The sequence below is a fragment of the Lipophrys pholis genome (genome assembly GCF_963383615.2).
Source record: "Lipophrys pholis genome assembly, chromosome: 2".
Taxonomy (NCBI): domain Eukaryota; kingdom Metazoa; phylum Chordata; class Actinopteri; order Blenniiformes; family Blenniidae; genus Lipophrys; species Lipophrys pholis.
Genome location: NC_137636.1, coordinates 20,609,985 through 20,625,314, shown reverse-complemented (window position 1 = coordinate 20,625,314; position 15,330 = coordinate 20,609,985). Strand labels below are relative to the sequence as shown.

Here is a 15,330-nt window from a genome sequence, read left to right as displayed (position 1 = left end):
AGTAATTATTAACAAGGGTTACATTGAAAAAGAAAAGTACAGAAATAAATTCCTAACCTGTGATTTTTGTCAATTCCTTCAATATTTTGCAAGAAACACATAAAAAACCCACAAATTATATCACAATTTTTTGAGGATATGTATTGCATAGGCGTAAAATTACTTTTCTCACTAAATTGTCTGCAGGTGTGTGTGTGTGTTATTTTCTGTCTCCCTGCATTTATCCTGTGATGGACTGGTGACTTTTCCCAGAGTGTACCTTGGTGTCTCCCATCATCAGCAGAGATCAATTCTAGCACACCGCGCCCTAATCTGGGCAAAACCTTGCAAAAGATGGATGGATGAAACTCCTCATACTAATACTCTACATGGTGTGTATTGAGTCACAGAGTGACTTTGTTCTGTAGTGTTACAGGCCTAAAAAGATATACATAAATATAAATATACAAATGTTTCCACCTACAGGTCCTCTTGCTTTGGGTGACATAAGAAGCTTTAAAAGTTCAAATGGGCCCAGGCACTTTACTTTCACCACCTGCTGTGTAGCGCCACCAACCACTTTATCCAGTTAACACCAAGCCCAGAAGACAGATTTCACACTGTGGAGATAAAAGGCTCCGACTCGAGTTCAACTAATTCTAAAATCCGCTTCTCCATTAAAAATAAATAAATAAAAAATGTAAAAAAGTATGGAAAGAGCTTGAGGCTTTTTTTTTTGTGTGGAAGATCTCTTCTTTGAACAAAATGGCAAAATAGTATTTTATTAAGATTTTCGATAAAACCCCCCAAAAAAAAGATCATTGTAAGATTTTAGGACTTGCCTTGACCAGGAAGAAGGAGACGCCATATGTCCGCAGAGATCGGGCCAATTTCACATATTTCACTTTTGCTTCAATCTCTGTCATTTCTCCACAGTTTTTGTGTTCCTGGAGATGAGATGTTTCATGGATGAATCATCTGAACATTAAGGCACAATTGTTAAAGTTTACAAAAACACAAAGGCAGACAAACCGCACCTGAAAGACTTTCTTCTCTGCTCCTCTTTGCTTTATATATTCTTTGGGTAGAAACTCCTTCAAGCTTTGGAAGAAATCAAACAGAATTGATACTCAAATTAAAGCAAAATGTAGATTTTTATTTCTGCTAAAAGAACAAAATAATGGCTATTTTATTGACAAACTGAAATTATTTTGAGTTAAAAGTTAATGTGACATCGAAAACATCTGATATGAACAAAAAGTCTTGACACAAAACAGGAGTTTGTTCTTATTATAAAGCTGAACGATTCTGATTGAATCTCCAGCCTTCATCATACAGAAAAAGCATGCAGAATAGATGCTTACTCCAAGAATCCAGGCTTGTGTTTATGCTCAACGTGAGGACCAAACTGGATCTGAGCCTGAATGCCTCCGAACTCACAGGCCTTGTCAAATGACACAGGGTGGGAGCCGTTTAGGATGTCATCTCGAGCCTGAAAGACACATTTTAATAAAAACAGAAGAGATATGAAACAGAGATCAGAAATAGGTGAGCTTTCTTGCATAATGTAATCTAGTTATTTACCAGTAGCTCACATTTCCTAATATAGAAATCAATTGTCACTATCAGGCGATAATGGAAAAACTGATGGCACAGTCTATTTCTTGCTATGTAGCTCCATCCTCTCCTGAAAGAGGGAGGGCCATGTGAGATCGAACTGTTTGCAGTACCGACATGGCGCCAACTCCATTAAAATATATCTGATTTGACTTGAGGCGTAAAAAACTGCAGCCGGTTGCCTCTGTTCTTCACTGTCAAATTTCTGCTTCAACAAGCAGTGGTTGCTTTTCAACAAAGAGAATACAGAGTTTCCGCAGGAACAAGCATCCACACTGAGTTAATATACATATTTAGTGAAGTTCAGACCTGAACATAAAGCAGGTTGAGCTGAACCGGGTCTCTGGAGTCCACATTCTGGTCCGAGTAGAAGAACTTGCGTCTGAGCAGAAGCGTCTCGTTCTCGTCCACGCCCTGCTCTCTGAACGTCCTGCTGTGGTCCAGCCAATTCACTGCAAACACACAACACATATATCCTCACACATCAGAAAATTTCCCATTCAACGTAACAACACTGGGACAGATGAGGGATTGAAGCCGCAACATCCGGATTAAGTGATAGTATGTCACTATCTTTTACATGTTTTTAAAATCTACACTTAGAAAGTGTAAAAATCTGAGTTTGGTGGATTACTTTGGTGTATATATGTGTTCTTGAAAATAAATCTTATACCACTGGAAAACCAGGACTTTTACCATTCCAAATTATGCCACATTTGTAAAGAGTTAAGTATGTAGACTGTGCACAGGAAAAAAACCTGGATTGTAAGGCCAAAGTGTGGAGAAGACATGGAGAACACTGCGCCGATAGAGTAATGTCTTGAGGACGAGGCAGTGGGTTGTGTCATGGTAACTTCCTCACTGGAAAAATTAGGCGTGTCATCATTAGAGTTAATCTTAATGCAGAGAGAGAGCCAAGAAGAAATTCTGCAAGTGACAATTTCATATCTCCACAGTCTTGGCCCAAAGTCTATCGTCTAAGAGATAACACTGGGCAGGGTTTTTCAAAGAGTGCAGAATTTGCGGAGGAGTGGATGCGCCAGCAGTCCAACAGTTGTGGGGATCAGCTTGGGCTTGTCGTTTGTGCCAAACTGACCAACAAAAAAAAAAGGTTTGTTGAGTTGTGACAATTGCTGGTTGAAGAACCGGATGCTCACACGCGGCTCTGCTGCTGATCCCAAAAATACATGTTCCTTACAATTTTGGCATCATTGAGAAGATAAATAAACACACTTTACAATAGTATACAATTCATTGGCGAGAGAGAAATAGTCTACCAAAGACTTGTTGGGGGTCGTTGGAATTACAGCCAGACTCTGTCTGTGTTGTCACTGTTTGATTTGAACGCATTTAAAAATGATTTCTGCCACACCCATATTGGAAAGAAATGCAAAATGGGAAGCAAAAGTAATGATCTGACCCAAAGTCAGAGCCCACCATATACAGTATATCCCCGCCCACATTCCAGTGAACGGTGGCAGATATCACAGAGAGCTGTGAAAATGTGCTCATAAATGACCATTTTGTATACGGAATATTCCCGTAAAATATTTTAGAAAAACAACAATCGCATCTGAGGATACAAACAGTAGATCACAATTTTATGAGTTCACAAAAGAGCACAGCGCTGGTCACAATGCTCTGGTCAGTAATTGTGCTGCATTTCAAGAGGATTGTATCTCGCTCTCCTCAACTCACAGTCATCGTCTGTGTGGAGTTTGGCTTTCAGCTTCTCCATCTTGCGCTCGTCTCGCAGCAGCGTCCTCTCTTTCTTCAGCGTACCCGTCCCATCCTCTTTCTTCTCCTCGACTATCTCTTGGATCAAAGAGTATTCCTCATAGTTTGTGATGCCTGGGATGAAAAGGGGAATTCCCGTCAGGGTCCAGTGGATACATGTTTTATTTTATGCATTTATTTGAGTTGATTCCACAGGGTTTTGCAGTACGTTTTGGCTTTATATTTGAATTTCCCTAACAACAAAAAAATGCACACATTAAATTCAATGAAGAATATTTGACCTTTGTAAAATAATCAATTGTACCTATTCTGCTGCATATAGTCACAAGCAGCTCTCCCACTGTTTTGGAGTCGTCTACCATGATGGTTTTAATGGCTCCGTCCAACATTTTGATTTTTTGGGGTCTTTGCTTCTTTTTGTATTCAAGGATATCCTGCTCAAAGACAAAATGGGAAGGAAAAGAGAAGAAAGAAATTAAAAGAGGGGAATGGTGAGGGGAAAAAAAAAAATGAACTGACTGAATGGAACCGCTTGGAAAAACGATCAAATGCATTCAGGTTGAGCGGAGAGAGCAGGAGAATACAAGCCAGAAAACCTCATTTAACGGCTGCCTATCACAGGCTGCTGCACCCTTCCAATCGCAACAATGAAGAGAGATTTGGTTCACAATAATCAGTCACAGTCCAGCCTTCTACCTGGGTTGCCTTTGGTGGATTTGAGAGGGAGACGCCATTTAAAGCCACCAAAACCGCAACTGCCGGTGTCGTGAGAGGCAGCGCGCCGCTGTGACTGAGGAAGCCAGAGTCCGTCTGGCTTTGGCAGCAGGAATCAAAAACAAGCTGGCAAGTCATCTACAGCTGGACGCTTCAAAAGCTCCTTTTTAAAAGCCGTTTCTTTAACACAAAGCCTCACCTTGTGCTCCACAGTTTCTGTACTCGTTCATACAGTTTGTGCTTGGTTTACGTTTCAGAAACTGGTTTAAATGTCCACTGATATCATAGCTAGGTCTGCAAATAGAACATTTTTTTATAAAACTTGGATGTTAATACAATGACAACAACTATCAATGGAATGCAAGATATGAGGGAATGTTGATGAGTTTGTCCCAGTCAGATGTTATTTCACACATCGCTCTCTGGGGCTTCTGTGTCACACACTCACACAGCTCCCAAGATAACAGTGTGTGAATGTGCATGTGTGTAGTTTTATATTATTCTCCACTGCCACATAGCTCAGAGTAAACACTCGTGCCATACTAACAGCTGATCCTGGTTTTAGTGAGTGTTTGTGGGTTAGACAGCTTGATGTATTTACCCCATTGCGGAGCATGTAATAGTCCAGTGTCCTTCCAGACTCCAACCAGATGCCTTTTCTGGGGTCTTCGTCCGACAGAAACAGACCATAGTCTGACGCTGGAGATGTGAAGACAAACATCAGCTCTTTAGACAAGGCAAAGATGGAAACAATTCCTAACTGGGAGCAAAAGTAAACATGGAGCACAGCAATCACTCATTTAGTGTCGTGCTGTGTGTACATTATGATCTGTGATTGAGGTTTTAGGGAGACGGAGGAGGATCCGGGCAGCAGGAATACAGGAACCATTTCTTGAATCCTGTAAAATCATTTACTTTTCCTTCTGCAGGAGTGGATCCAGAGGACTTTGTGGGGGACACAGAGGGAAGCAGCACATAAAGCTTTAAAATCAAAGCTTCCACTCCAGTTAACATTTAGACTACGAGGACGAGATAAACATTTGAACTGTTCAGTCTGTGCATTTATGCTTCCATGCAGCTTTTTCTGGCTGAGTTATATTTTTTTTTCTTTTTTGGAGAATGTGCATCTGACCTCGTCATTTTCCACTGTCAACATTAATATCATGTTGTATGATGATGTCCCCTTGGTTACATTGATGTCTCTAGCATCTTCAGTAAGCCTTTCAACAGAGTCCTAAATGCTTAAATGCCTTAAGTGGTGCACCGTTAATTAAAAATTGTCACACAGTGTGACATTTCTTGTTGAGTTTTTTTTGTACTGAAAACAAATACATATGTCTTTAAAGGATACCCAATTAATTAATGGTTTCTACTTCTCCTTTTCAAACAGATTTTAACTTTCGAGTTTTATTTCCTTTTTAAAATATAATGATCACAGAATGAATAACATCAATGAAAAGAAATGATGTCACATGAGGTTGCCAATCAGATTACACCATTAAAGCTCGATGAATGGACAATTTATAACGGCTGCAAATAAAAAAAAAAAATACATATATATACAGTACTGGCAATGACATACAGTATTACTCTGTAAAAAGACACTGGAAACTGCTTCTAGACATTTTGTTGCTTCAGTTTCTTGTCAGTCATTGGTGAACACACAGTCATATAAATAAATCTGTAAAGTGCCGACATCAGCTCTGAACCTCACCCTGTCCAGTTTGAGCCTCGGGGACCCGCTCTCTTATGATCCTGCAGGCATCGTAGACGGCTGTGGCGGGCTCGAACTGCATCGTCTTCACGACGTTGCATTGCCGCACGCAGATTTTCAGTGACAGCACCACCATCTTGGCAGGCGGTGTGGACAAGGGCTGCAGCTACACCTGCAGGACAGGAGGGCCCCAGGTTATCACATGACACAAGTTCAGGAGATTTAAAAGTTGAGAGGAGGCAAAAACACTTAGTGAATATAAAAAATGGTTAACCAGAGGCAGGGCTTCACTGAACCCCCCCCCCCCCAAAAAAAACCCCCAACATGTCTCTTATTTTCCCACTGGAAGAAAAACCCAACCTAAAACTTATTTCATTTCCACACATCTGTGCTTTCGTTTCACTTTCCATCCTGGCTTGATCAACACCTGAGAGTTGTTTCTTCTCGCGGCTCCGTTACAAAGAATGACATCTTGTCAACGTGAAGAAAGTGTTAATTTGTGTACAGTGAGGCTATCGCTTTGCTTCATGAAACAAAAAGCTGACAGCAAATTGATAACTTTTCCAAAATGGGGACAAAGAAGAAAGTCTCCAGACACTCTGTTGCTAAAGACTTGAAAGGTAAAGTGATCCGCAGCAACGGGGAGTAGACGGGCACTTCTCAACAATCTGTTACGGTGTCGAGTGTGTGAAAACAAACCACTCCCTCAATCTTTGTTGTGTTGCCAAAAACATCAAAAAATTACTTAATAGCCATCACAGTCCTCACACACACACACACACACACACGCAGACAAAGAAGCACTTTCCCTCCTGTTATCCCAGAGAAAGTCCACACAGGGTTCCACACTGTGACAATAATACTGCTCTTCATATTTTCACGTACCAAAGGGAGAATCTGTCTGCTAATCTGACTGCAGTTTCCTGTCATTGTGTATTATTATGTTGGATATTTCAGAGTATTTAATATAAACTTTACTCAGCTACGTACTGGTGTTTTAAACAGATGATTAAATCTTGCAGCACTGTTTGCTCTTTCATTCCCTTTCTATTACCGTATATCTACATAATTGTCATTACAGTGTCAAATTCAGGAGAAGATTCACTGGCGCATCACACAGTTCTAACATGAGCTTCCCAGCAGTAAGGGACACCCAGCAATAATAGAATACCTGCCAGATATTGAAAGTTAAAAAAAAACAACAACACGATGACGTGCATCCCGACAGTGGTAATGACAACAGAAGGTAGGACAAATGCTCTCAGTGTTTCATTTCAAACACGGAGCGAGGAGGACGTGTTAACAGCTTCAGATATGATGCTGCCGCGATTCACAGCTACATGGAGGAAGAAAAAAGGAGGAGAGTCCTGTGAACTCTCACACAGAGCACATCCTGTTTGAGACCAATGAGAACACAGAGCCGCTGTGTAGCGGGAGGGGGTTAAAGGCCAGGGGTCATCCTGGGCCATGGCTGAAGTACAGAGGCAGCCTCTCCTCCTCCCCGCTGCCTTCTGACCCTGACTCAGACGCTCAGAATCTGGTTCCTACGTGAGATTTGTTCACATACAGGAGAGAAGGTGTTTGTCTGGCACCTCGTGTTGACACTCAGCGGACGCATCTTAAATCTAACCCAGGCAATGTTACCGCTCTGTTTCATTCAAAGATGTTGGAAGAAGCGTCATCAGGCCCATTTAGCACTTTCGAAACTGCGATAGGCACAAAGCAAACAAGCACTTAAGGAAGAAGCCTATTTAAGCAGGGAAATTTCTCACTTATTACATTGTGCTTAGTCTTAATCAGTCAAGTGCTTTTCTCGAAACCTCCAGTTGATAGCGTCTGGATCAGAGCCAAACACTTCCCAGTGACTGCGAACTCCATCTTAAAACAGATAACCCTTCTTATTCTTATGCGCCCTCACCAATCAAAAGAAAGCATCTTTCTCTGGGCTAATTCAGTTTACTGAGTCAACACAAGTGATTTTTTAGAAACACTGTCAGGGGTGACCTGAGGGTGATTCACAAGCACATACAGAGATGGTTTTGAAATGATGCCAGTTCAGCTTGTCCTGCTAATAAGAAGCAAATCATAAAGTACCTGTAGGAACCTTTGCATCCTATCAGCAGTTCCTCCTTGCCTTTATATTTGTTACCTTCGGCAAAGCAAACAAAGTGTGCAATATTGCAGTAAAACGGTATTATTTCTGTTTTACACTGTAGTAAGTGCTGCATCAGCTTGTATGTGGCTGAGAAATGGTCCAATGCAGAGTAGACAGTCAAAAGAAGTGCAGAGATATGGGAAAGCAATAAGGACGGAGTATGATAAAGTAATAATACAACACAATTGTGAACAGTCCAAGAACCAGCAGGGTTAGCAGTGAACAAAGACAGCTTATTTACCGCCATTCAATACAAACACGAATTAGCTTCAGCCTATAACATTATGCTGTGGGATGGGGTTTTTTTTGGCGGGGGGACCCGACTAAATAACTGTGTGCAGATATGAACTGATTTGCTGAATAAACTCAATCATCTGTGGTTGGCTGACAAGGCACTGAAAGATGTAAATAGGACCAAATATGAGTCTGCTCATCAAATACATTCAGAAGAATCTTTACACAGCACAACAATATGGCCTCATCATGTGTAGGATAACTGTATTTAATATGTATGTTTTTAATATCACAGCCATCAGCGGAGGCGTGGCCTCAACAACTCTGATCCATTTGTGCTGCAGAAGCAGTATCTATACAATATTAGGTATTAGGTGGATGGTCATAATGTTAATGTCGATTAGTGTGTTGCATAAAGTTACTCAAGCAGCTTTATCTACGCACCACTACTGTCACTACAGGTGGTTAAACTGATGATGCATAACACGCGGCATTCAACACTGCAAATTATTTGGGTTCCAGATAAAGTTTCAAGAGCGTAAATTGAAGGCCCATTCTGACAAACACACAATGAAAATCGGCTCGCGCAAATCCCTTTTAACCTCAACAATAATATGGAAATTGGTCACACGCTGTGCTTTAATTATCCTTCCTAAAACCCTTTGGAGCCTCCGTAAGATGTGAATCCCCCTGTGAATTACAATTCATTTCAGTCCACACAAACACAAACGCATTTTGCAAGAGAGACAGATTTGTTTTGAAAATAAATGATGCCAAAAACATCTTCTGCTTATTAAACGGCAAAACATTTACCTGATTAAATGTAAATCACGCAGAACAAAACAGAATTATGAGCCTGATTGTGGCCATGACATTCTGATAAGACACATTTGAAAAGAAAAAGGTAAATCTCTCTTTCATCCTCCATCAAGACAAAGCAGAGACTCCATGAAAGCTGGATTACCTCCCAAGCATCCTATCATAGTTTTTTTTCCCCAGTGCAATGAGAAAGGATTTGTTGAGATCAGATGTGATTGTAACAGCTCACAAAACACTTGGGTATGACCATGTCATTAGGCTACTCCCAAATCCAGTGTGGGAATAAAGCTCCAGTGAGCGGACAGCACTAATAAATCTCAGTAGTCATTTGAAGCAAAGTATCGCTGATTTATAAAAAAAAGCCCCCCTGATATATAATGTGGATAAAAGTGCAAAAACTGCAAGAAAAATACAACAAATAACTGTTCATAAAGCACAGCTGAAGAAAATCTGAAGAGATAATGTTATCAGAGGTAGAGGTGGTTCCATATCTAGCATCAGTGTCAGAGTAGCAAACATAACGCAGGATTCTATGACTGATAAAACAAATGAAACGCAAGAAGCTTGCTGAAGCCAGGCATTTCATGTGTGGATCTACACCAACAAGCTCTCCAATGCCAAAACCAAATCTGTTCCCAAAACAAGGGGCTTAATATAAATTGTCTAAACAGCACCAGCTAAAGCCAGGTGCACTAATGCACAAGGGTGTGTCAAAGTCAAACAATAACGTTACCAATGTAAATACAAGCAATAAAAAAAAAAAAAAAAGAAATACTCCTACAAAGAGCCGTGTGCCTGACAAGCAGGAAGTGTTTTTGTGTTGTGGGCCAATTGTTAATACACAGGATCAGGTTACAATGCACCCTTTAATTATCAAAAACACTGTGCTGCTGAATTATAAGCTGTTTTTTGGGGGACAGCAGAACAAGTACTTTTTGACAATTGAGATAGTAATACTAATCTCATTTCAAGAGCGACACACTCATGGATACACAAATGAAAACAAGAACATTGATAAGCAATGTGGGCAAGAAAATGGAAGAAAAAAAAAGAAAGTGTATCATTCTGAAACAAGCAAACACCCTCGAACTGCACAGAACGTCCTCCCTCTGCATTAGGCAAAAGATAAGCTGAAAATATCTGCAGCCGTGACAACATCTGTGATAATGTATAACAACACATTGTGTTCTTTTGTCAAGTGCAGCGAGTTAGAAACACTTGCTACTGATGACGACTGGAAGCAGCTGGGAACTGGGATTGTTATCAGCTGGTAGGCTCCACTTCTGAGTTCACAGCATTCCCAATGCTGATCACAAACATGTTCATTGTACAACAACCAAGAGGGGAATGAAACGGCCATTTTCTGCCATCAATACGTCCAACTACTGTTGCTTTGATAAGTTATAGTTAGAAGTCTGCTTCACAGAAGTGGTGCGAGATTGTCTGGTAATTTTGAATCTTGATTGTAAGCAAATCCACGTCGAATCGACTTCTGGGAGCTCGGCCACATTCCCACTCTGGCCTCATTCAGATGCATTATTCCCACTAGGAAGAAAAGTATTCTCCACCCTGTTGTTACCTTGTGAACGCAACGCAACCTGCAAGAATTAAATTACAAATAACTTGCTAATGTTTGTAGAAAATAATAGTTTGTGTAACTTTTCACTATGCACACCTATATGTACTACAAATCTTGCAATTTTGTTGAAATAATCACTTTTATGAGGGTGCAATGAAGACACAAGTGGTGTGTCAGGCTTGCTTTATTTGTATGTCCAGTACCACTTGATAAGATGAAGGTGCTGCCTCTTCAGTGATGACTCCAGCAGCCTGCTATATCACTCCTGTCATCATGTCTCGCCACGCTGGTGGATCCATCGGTGTGCCGGCCCGTCTGTTTCCCTGCATGTTTTATTTACTTGCCTGGCTGCTTTATGTGCCTGCACAACTCATCCACCTGCTGCACTCGTGTTTGTTAGTCTGCGGCTCGATCCGTCTATTCTCTGCTCTTCTTTCCTCTAAATCGATGCCAATTTCTGCATAATGATACCTGGCTCTTTAAGTTGCTACGACATCAGGGAGGTCTTTTTTTTTTGGTTTGGGCAACAAGTAGTTCAAAACTGTTCAAAACAAAGCAGACCACTCTCATTGAGCAGTGAAAAATGAACCACTGGCCTCATCGGTAGACCGTTTGAAACGCAAATCCACAGAAAAAAAATGAGGCAAACAAGTAGCATATAAATACATAATAATTACTACACTGTACACGCCCACACCGAGCGCTGAGCTTCCATCCCCCCTCCTGACTTTAAACCCAACTGCACTAGTTACACCTACACTGCTTTGATCAACTGCAGGCTCACACAGAATATTCAACAATAGCAATCCACTGCACGCAACAGTTTCCATGTGATGTACAGCACAGGGTTGATTTAACCATGCAGGCCTCTTGGTCATTAAGTAAGTATTAAATGTGGGGTTTCTTGGAATAACATGGTGATAAACCCTAATGTATTATGCATATTAAAAAAAAAAAGATAAGCTCTATACTTCAGTCACATCGAATGAGAAGTGACTGAGCACATATATCACATGAACTGACACCAGGTTTCGAGGCCATAAATAAAGAAAACAAAAAGCACAGCTAATAACAATGGTGTCAGAGGCATTCAAAGCAGCTTAGCCCTAAAGGGTGTATTTCAGCCCTGTATCATATACCATACATATCATATACTATACACTAATGTAAAGGGGCACCAGCTGACAGGGACATTGTGCTGGCGAGGCCACTGAGGAGAGTAATTCTGTGCTTGTAAGAGATTCAAAATGGAAGATGTTAAACATATCCTAGTGGAAGTGTCATAATCAGCCCTCTGATGGTCCATTCAAACCCAATTTTAACTTTCTTTTGTACAGCACCGTAACTTAATGCAATTATCTTTCACTGGTTACATTATTTCAGCACTCACAGGAGCATTATTCTAGTTACAATATATAGTTAATACACGTTGCTGACATTTCATCACTCATCTTTTATCTCTAATGGAATATTCACACTGTAGTGTTGCTGCTTTCTGCATTTCACTACTTGTTTCAGTACCTGTCCCCCCGAGCCCATTTCAAGGGTAACATCTGATCCCTCGTAACAAATCCCCCCCCCAAAGACAGCCCTTTTCCAAAGACTTGGTGCAGTTTTACTGAAGGCCTCATGTTGCCTGTGTGCAGGGGGAACAAATGTCTCTGTGCGTGGTACACACCGCAGATCACATGATAGGCTGTAATATGATTGCAGTCTTGCTCTGTGACATGAGCAGAGATATGCGTCCGTGTCTATTTTTAGTTAAGTATAGTAATCCTTAACGCCCAGTGGCGAGCGTAAGATGTAAAGAAGCACCACTGCATCTCCAATCGATGGAGAAAACTGTATGCATTTTGTTTTGTAACAAAAACTGATAAAACATGGTTCCTCTGATGCCGCAGTATCATAACCACTTGTCATAGCATAAATATGAACAAGAATTTATTTACCTCTAGTGCAAGTCAGCTGATGATGGTAGGGTTGTTCAGAGGAGGGCAGCCTCCAAACTTTACACAGCGACCGTTCATAAATTAGTCCGTTTTCGAGACTCTGTGTGGACACAGTAAATAGTCTCTAAACATATGATGACTTGCATACAAAGACTCTTCCCTTTTTAAGTGCTAACGATTAGGCTGCAGCTGCAATGCACATCCAAGAGAGCAAATGTTGACAGAAGCTGAAGAATTCGAGCTGTCGGCAGTTTGTGTTCAGCGCTGTGCCGTTTGAGTCGGTAACTCAGAGACGTTGGCTTTGACACAGACACACTGGAGGAAAGGGAGGCAGCTCGGAGCGCGCAGCCCGGCAAGAGAGAAGCAGGTTACATTTTGTCACTATGCACACACCGAATTCGATTTCATTTGGAGAAAACTTGCAGCCTAACAGTCAGACAAAAGGCTCGTGAGATAAAAAGGAAAATGAGACCGAGCAGTGGAACATGTAGCTATTGTTCAATAGATCAATGAGGCAGTGCAGCGTCTGCTGGGAATGCCCGAGCCCTATTACAGTAACATGGCCTCTAATCCAATAATAGAACAGCCCACAAGTCAAACAGGCCAATCCTAAAGGAGTTCTGGACCTGAGAGCCTGTTCAATATTTGGCTGTAGCATGTTGCTAACCTAGTTCTGAAACAGAAGCCAAACTGGGCTAACACTGTAATTAGTCCATCCGTCTGCATTTTATTGATTGCCTTTCTTTTTCATATAAATGACAGTATTTTCATGTAAGCACCGTTACTGACATACAGCATTGCAAATTGGCCTTATGAAGTGAAACAGCAGCAGATACAGCACAATGTCTCACCATCATGTGACAGTGACATTCACTTCATATGCAGCGGCGGCTTGAGAGTGAGACCGAGATCTGCCGGGAACGTAGCTGTGCTGCTTTTAAATGAATGCGACTGCAGAGAAACAGCATTTCACACATTGTAAAACATGATAAAACAGACACTGAGATGAAAAGCTTTAATTAGACACGCCTGTTACAAAAACCTTTAAAAAAAAAAAGAAAACCCAATGTAAATCTGGAGTCTCTGCGGGAGGACTGAAGTGCTCCCGGAGCGTGTTGCAGATTACGATCCTTCTACTTTATATGCACTGCTGCTGAATATTAATCGGACTGTGTACGGCACCCTTTAGTGAGGCTTCTGTTAACATCCTGAGTGGCTTTCCAGTTATTGAAAGAGAGTCCATAATAATTTGCTAAACACTCAGGCTTTAAATCTGCATGTCAGACACAAATCAGCAACCTTGACACCGGACCTTGAATTGCTGAGAACCAGTATAGGAAAGTGTTGAGGGTGAAAAATGTAATGAGTGTGGCATTGGATGTTTGACTGAGAGAGGTTAGATTCATACATTATTTGCATATTTTCAAGCAGTTAGATACACTTCTGCATGACTAAAAAGCTTTTGTGATCTTCTAAGATGAACACTGGGTTTGAGCATTTTACCCCCTGACATCTAGTTAAATTCAATGACAGAGACGTAGAGTGTTTCTTTTAACTTTTCTTGTCTTCTCACATGAGGCTGTGACAGTTTCACAGGTTAATACTGAATGTAAACCGGAGATGCTTGCAGGTTATACATCAACACAAAAGAGCACTGTTCATTCCTGACACTTTTATGCTTCCTTAATGTTTTAAGAGATAAAAAAACACAGACTAAAACTTCTCAGTTGAGAATATCCCAGCTTTTCTGTGTTTGCCTGTCCAGGATGTTCCCTGCCTTCGCCCAGAGTCAACTGTGAACTGTCAAACGTTCTAAACATATATACTCAGTGTTTTCTGATATGATCAAACATCCGCCCACGCACACCTTCAATTTAACAGTTCTGAATAATAGTCCACGATGAATCAGTTCACCGCATCTGGAACGAGCCAACCGTTTCTTCTAAACATCCTCAGGTGCCAATGAGACGCCGTCGTCATATCAATGGAAGCACAGCACAAACAATACAACTGCTCATCATGCAGAAAAGAAACAGATCTAAAACACACAGATCTGAGCCTGATACATCGCCCAGCTGGCACAGTTCAGAACGAGGCCATCGTCATCGTGCAGCAGTCTGAACGGGTCGGCGGTGGACAGGAGGTCAAAAGAGCGCCCTTGTAACTTCACAGTCGGCGGAGAAAGCAGGGCGAGGATCTGAGTGAATACCGTTCTGCTCTCTGAAAGCATATTAAAGTTGAAAAAACAATCCTCAGCTCAGTGGCTCAGAGTTCACACAAAAACAAATAGTTAACGTTTTTTTTCCTTTCTTTACAGTTTCAATGCAGACAAAGTGAGACTGATCAATGAAGTCTTTGAAATCAGTCCACAGTCGGAGGTAGGCAGTGTGGGTCAACGTTTTTGTTTCTGTTTATGGGTTATAGATGATGCCACTGCTGAGAGCTATAAAGATGAAAATGAAGCATTTGCTTCATCTCTGAAGCAATAGAATCTCTTAATTTTTATTTTTCACAGTTTAAGAATAGGTTAAGAGTGAAAGATCCCATAGCAAAATGTTGGGTAACGTGCAGGGTCACTACTTCATAACGATCCCCTTGGCAAGTATCGCAGCTTGTAAATGTTTTCGCAACACCTAAAAGTTTTTTTATTCTAGTTCCATTGTTTTTTTTCTCTTTCTTCCTGCAGAAGGCTTTGAGCTTTTTGAGAGTCCTACAAGGTCTCTTCTGAGGCAAGCCAAAAGATTGTTGATGTTTATAGCTATATGCAGTGGCTATTGCTCCACCTTATTTTTTGTTTTGTTTTCTTCCAGAATTTGCTGGTATTCAATCTTTG

At 41.1% G+C, this 15,330-nt stretch overlaps 1 protein-coding gene across 1 annotated transcript in view; it reads right to left on the bottom strand.

Annotated features, from left to right (window-relative positions):
• tln2a (talin 2a) overlaps window positions 1-15,330 on the bottom strand; it is a 95,754-nt gene that overhangs the window by 45,780 nt on the left and 34,644 nt on the right. The window contains exons 3-10 of the mRNA XM_080458113.1: window positions 5,762-5,933; window positions 4,649-4,746; window positions 3,638-3,767; window positions 3,295-3,447; window positions 1,906-2,048; window positions 1,344-1,471; window positions 1,017-1,080; window positions 822-926 (exon numbers count right to left, since the gene is read on the bottom strand). Of these exons, the coding sequence (XP_080314239.1) occupies window positions 822-926; window positions 1,017-1,080; window positions 1,344-1,471; window positions 1,906-2,048; window positions 3,295-3,447; window positions 3,638-3,767; window positions 4,649-4,746; window positions 5,762-5,897 (957 nt within the window). The 5' untranslated portion in view covers window positions 5,898-5,933. The remainder of the gene's footprint in view (window positions 1-821; window positions 927-1,016; window positions 1,081-1,343; window positions 1,472-1,905; window positions 2,049-3,294; window positions 3,448-3,637; window positions 3,768-4,648; window positions 4,747-5,761; window positions 5,934-15,330) is intronic.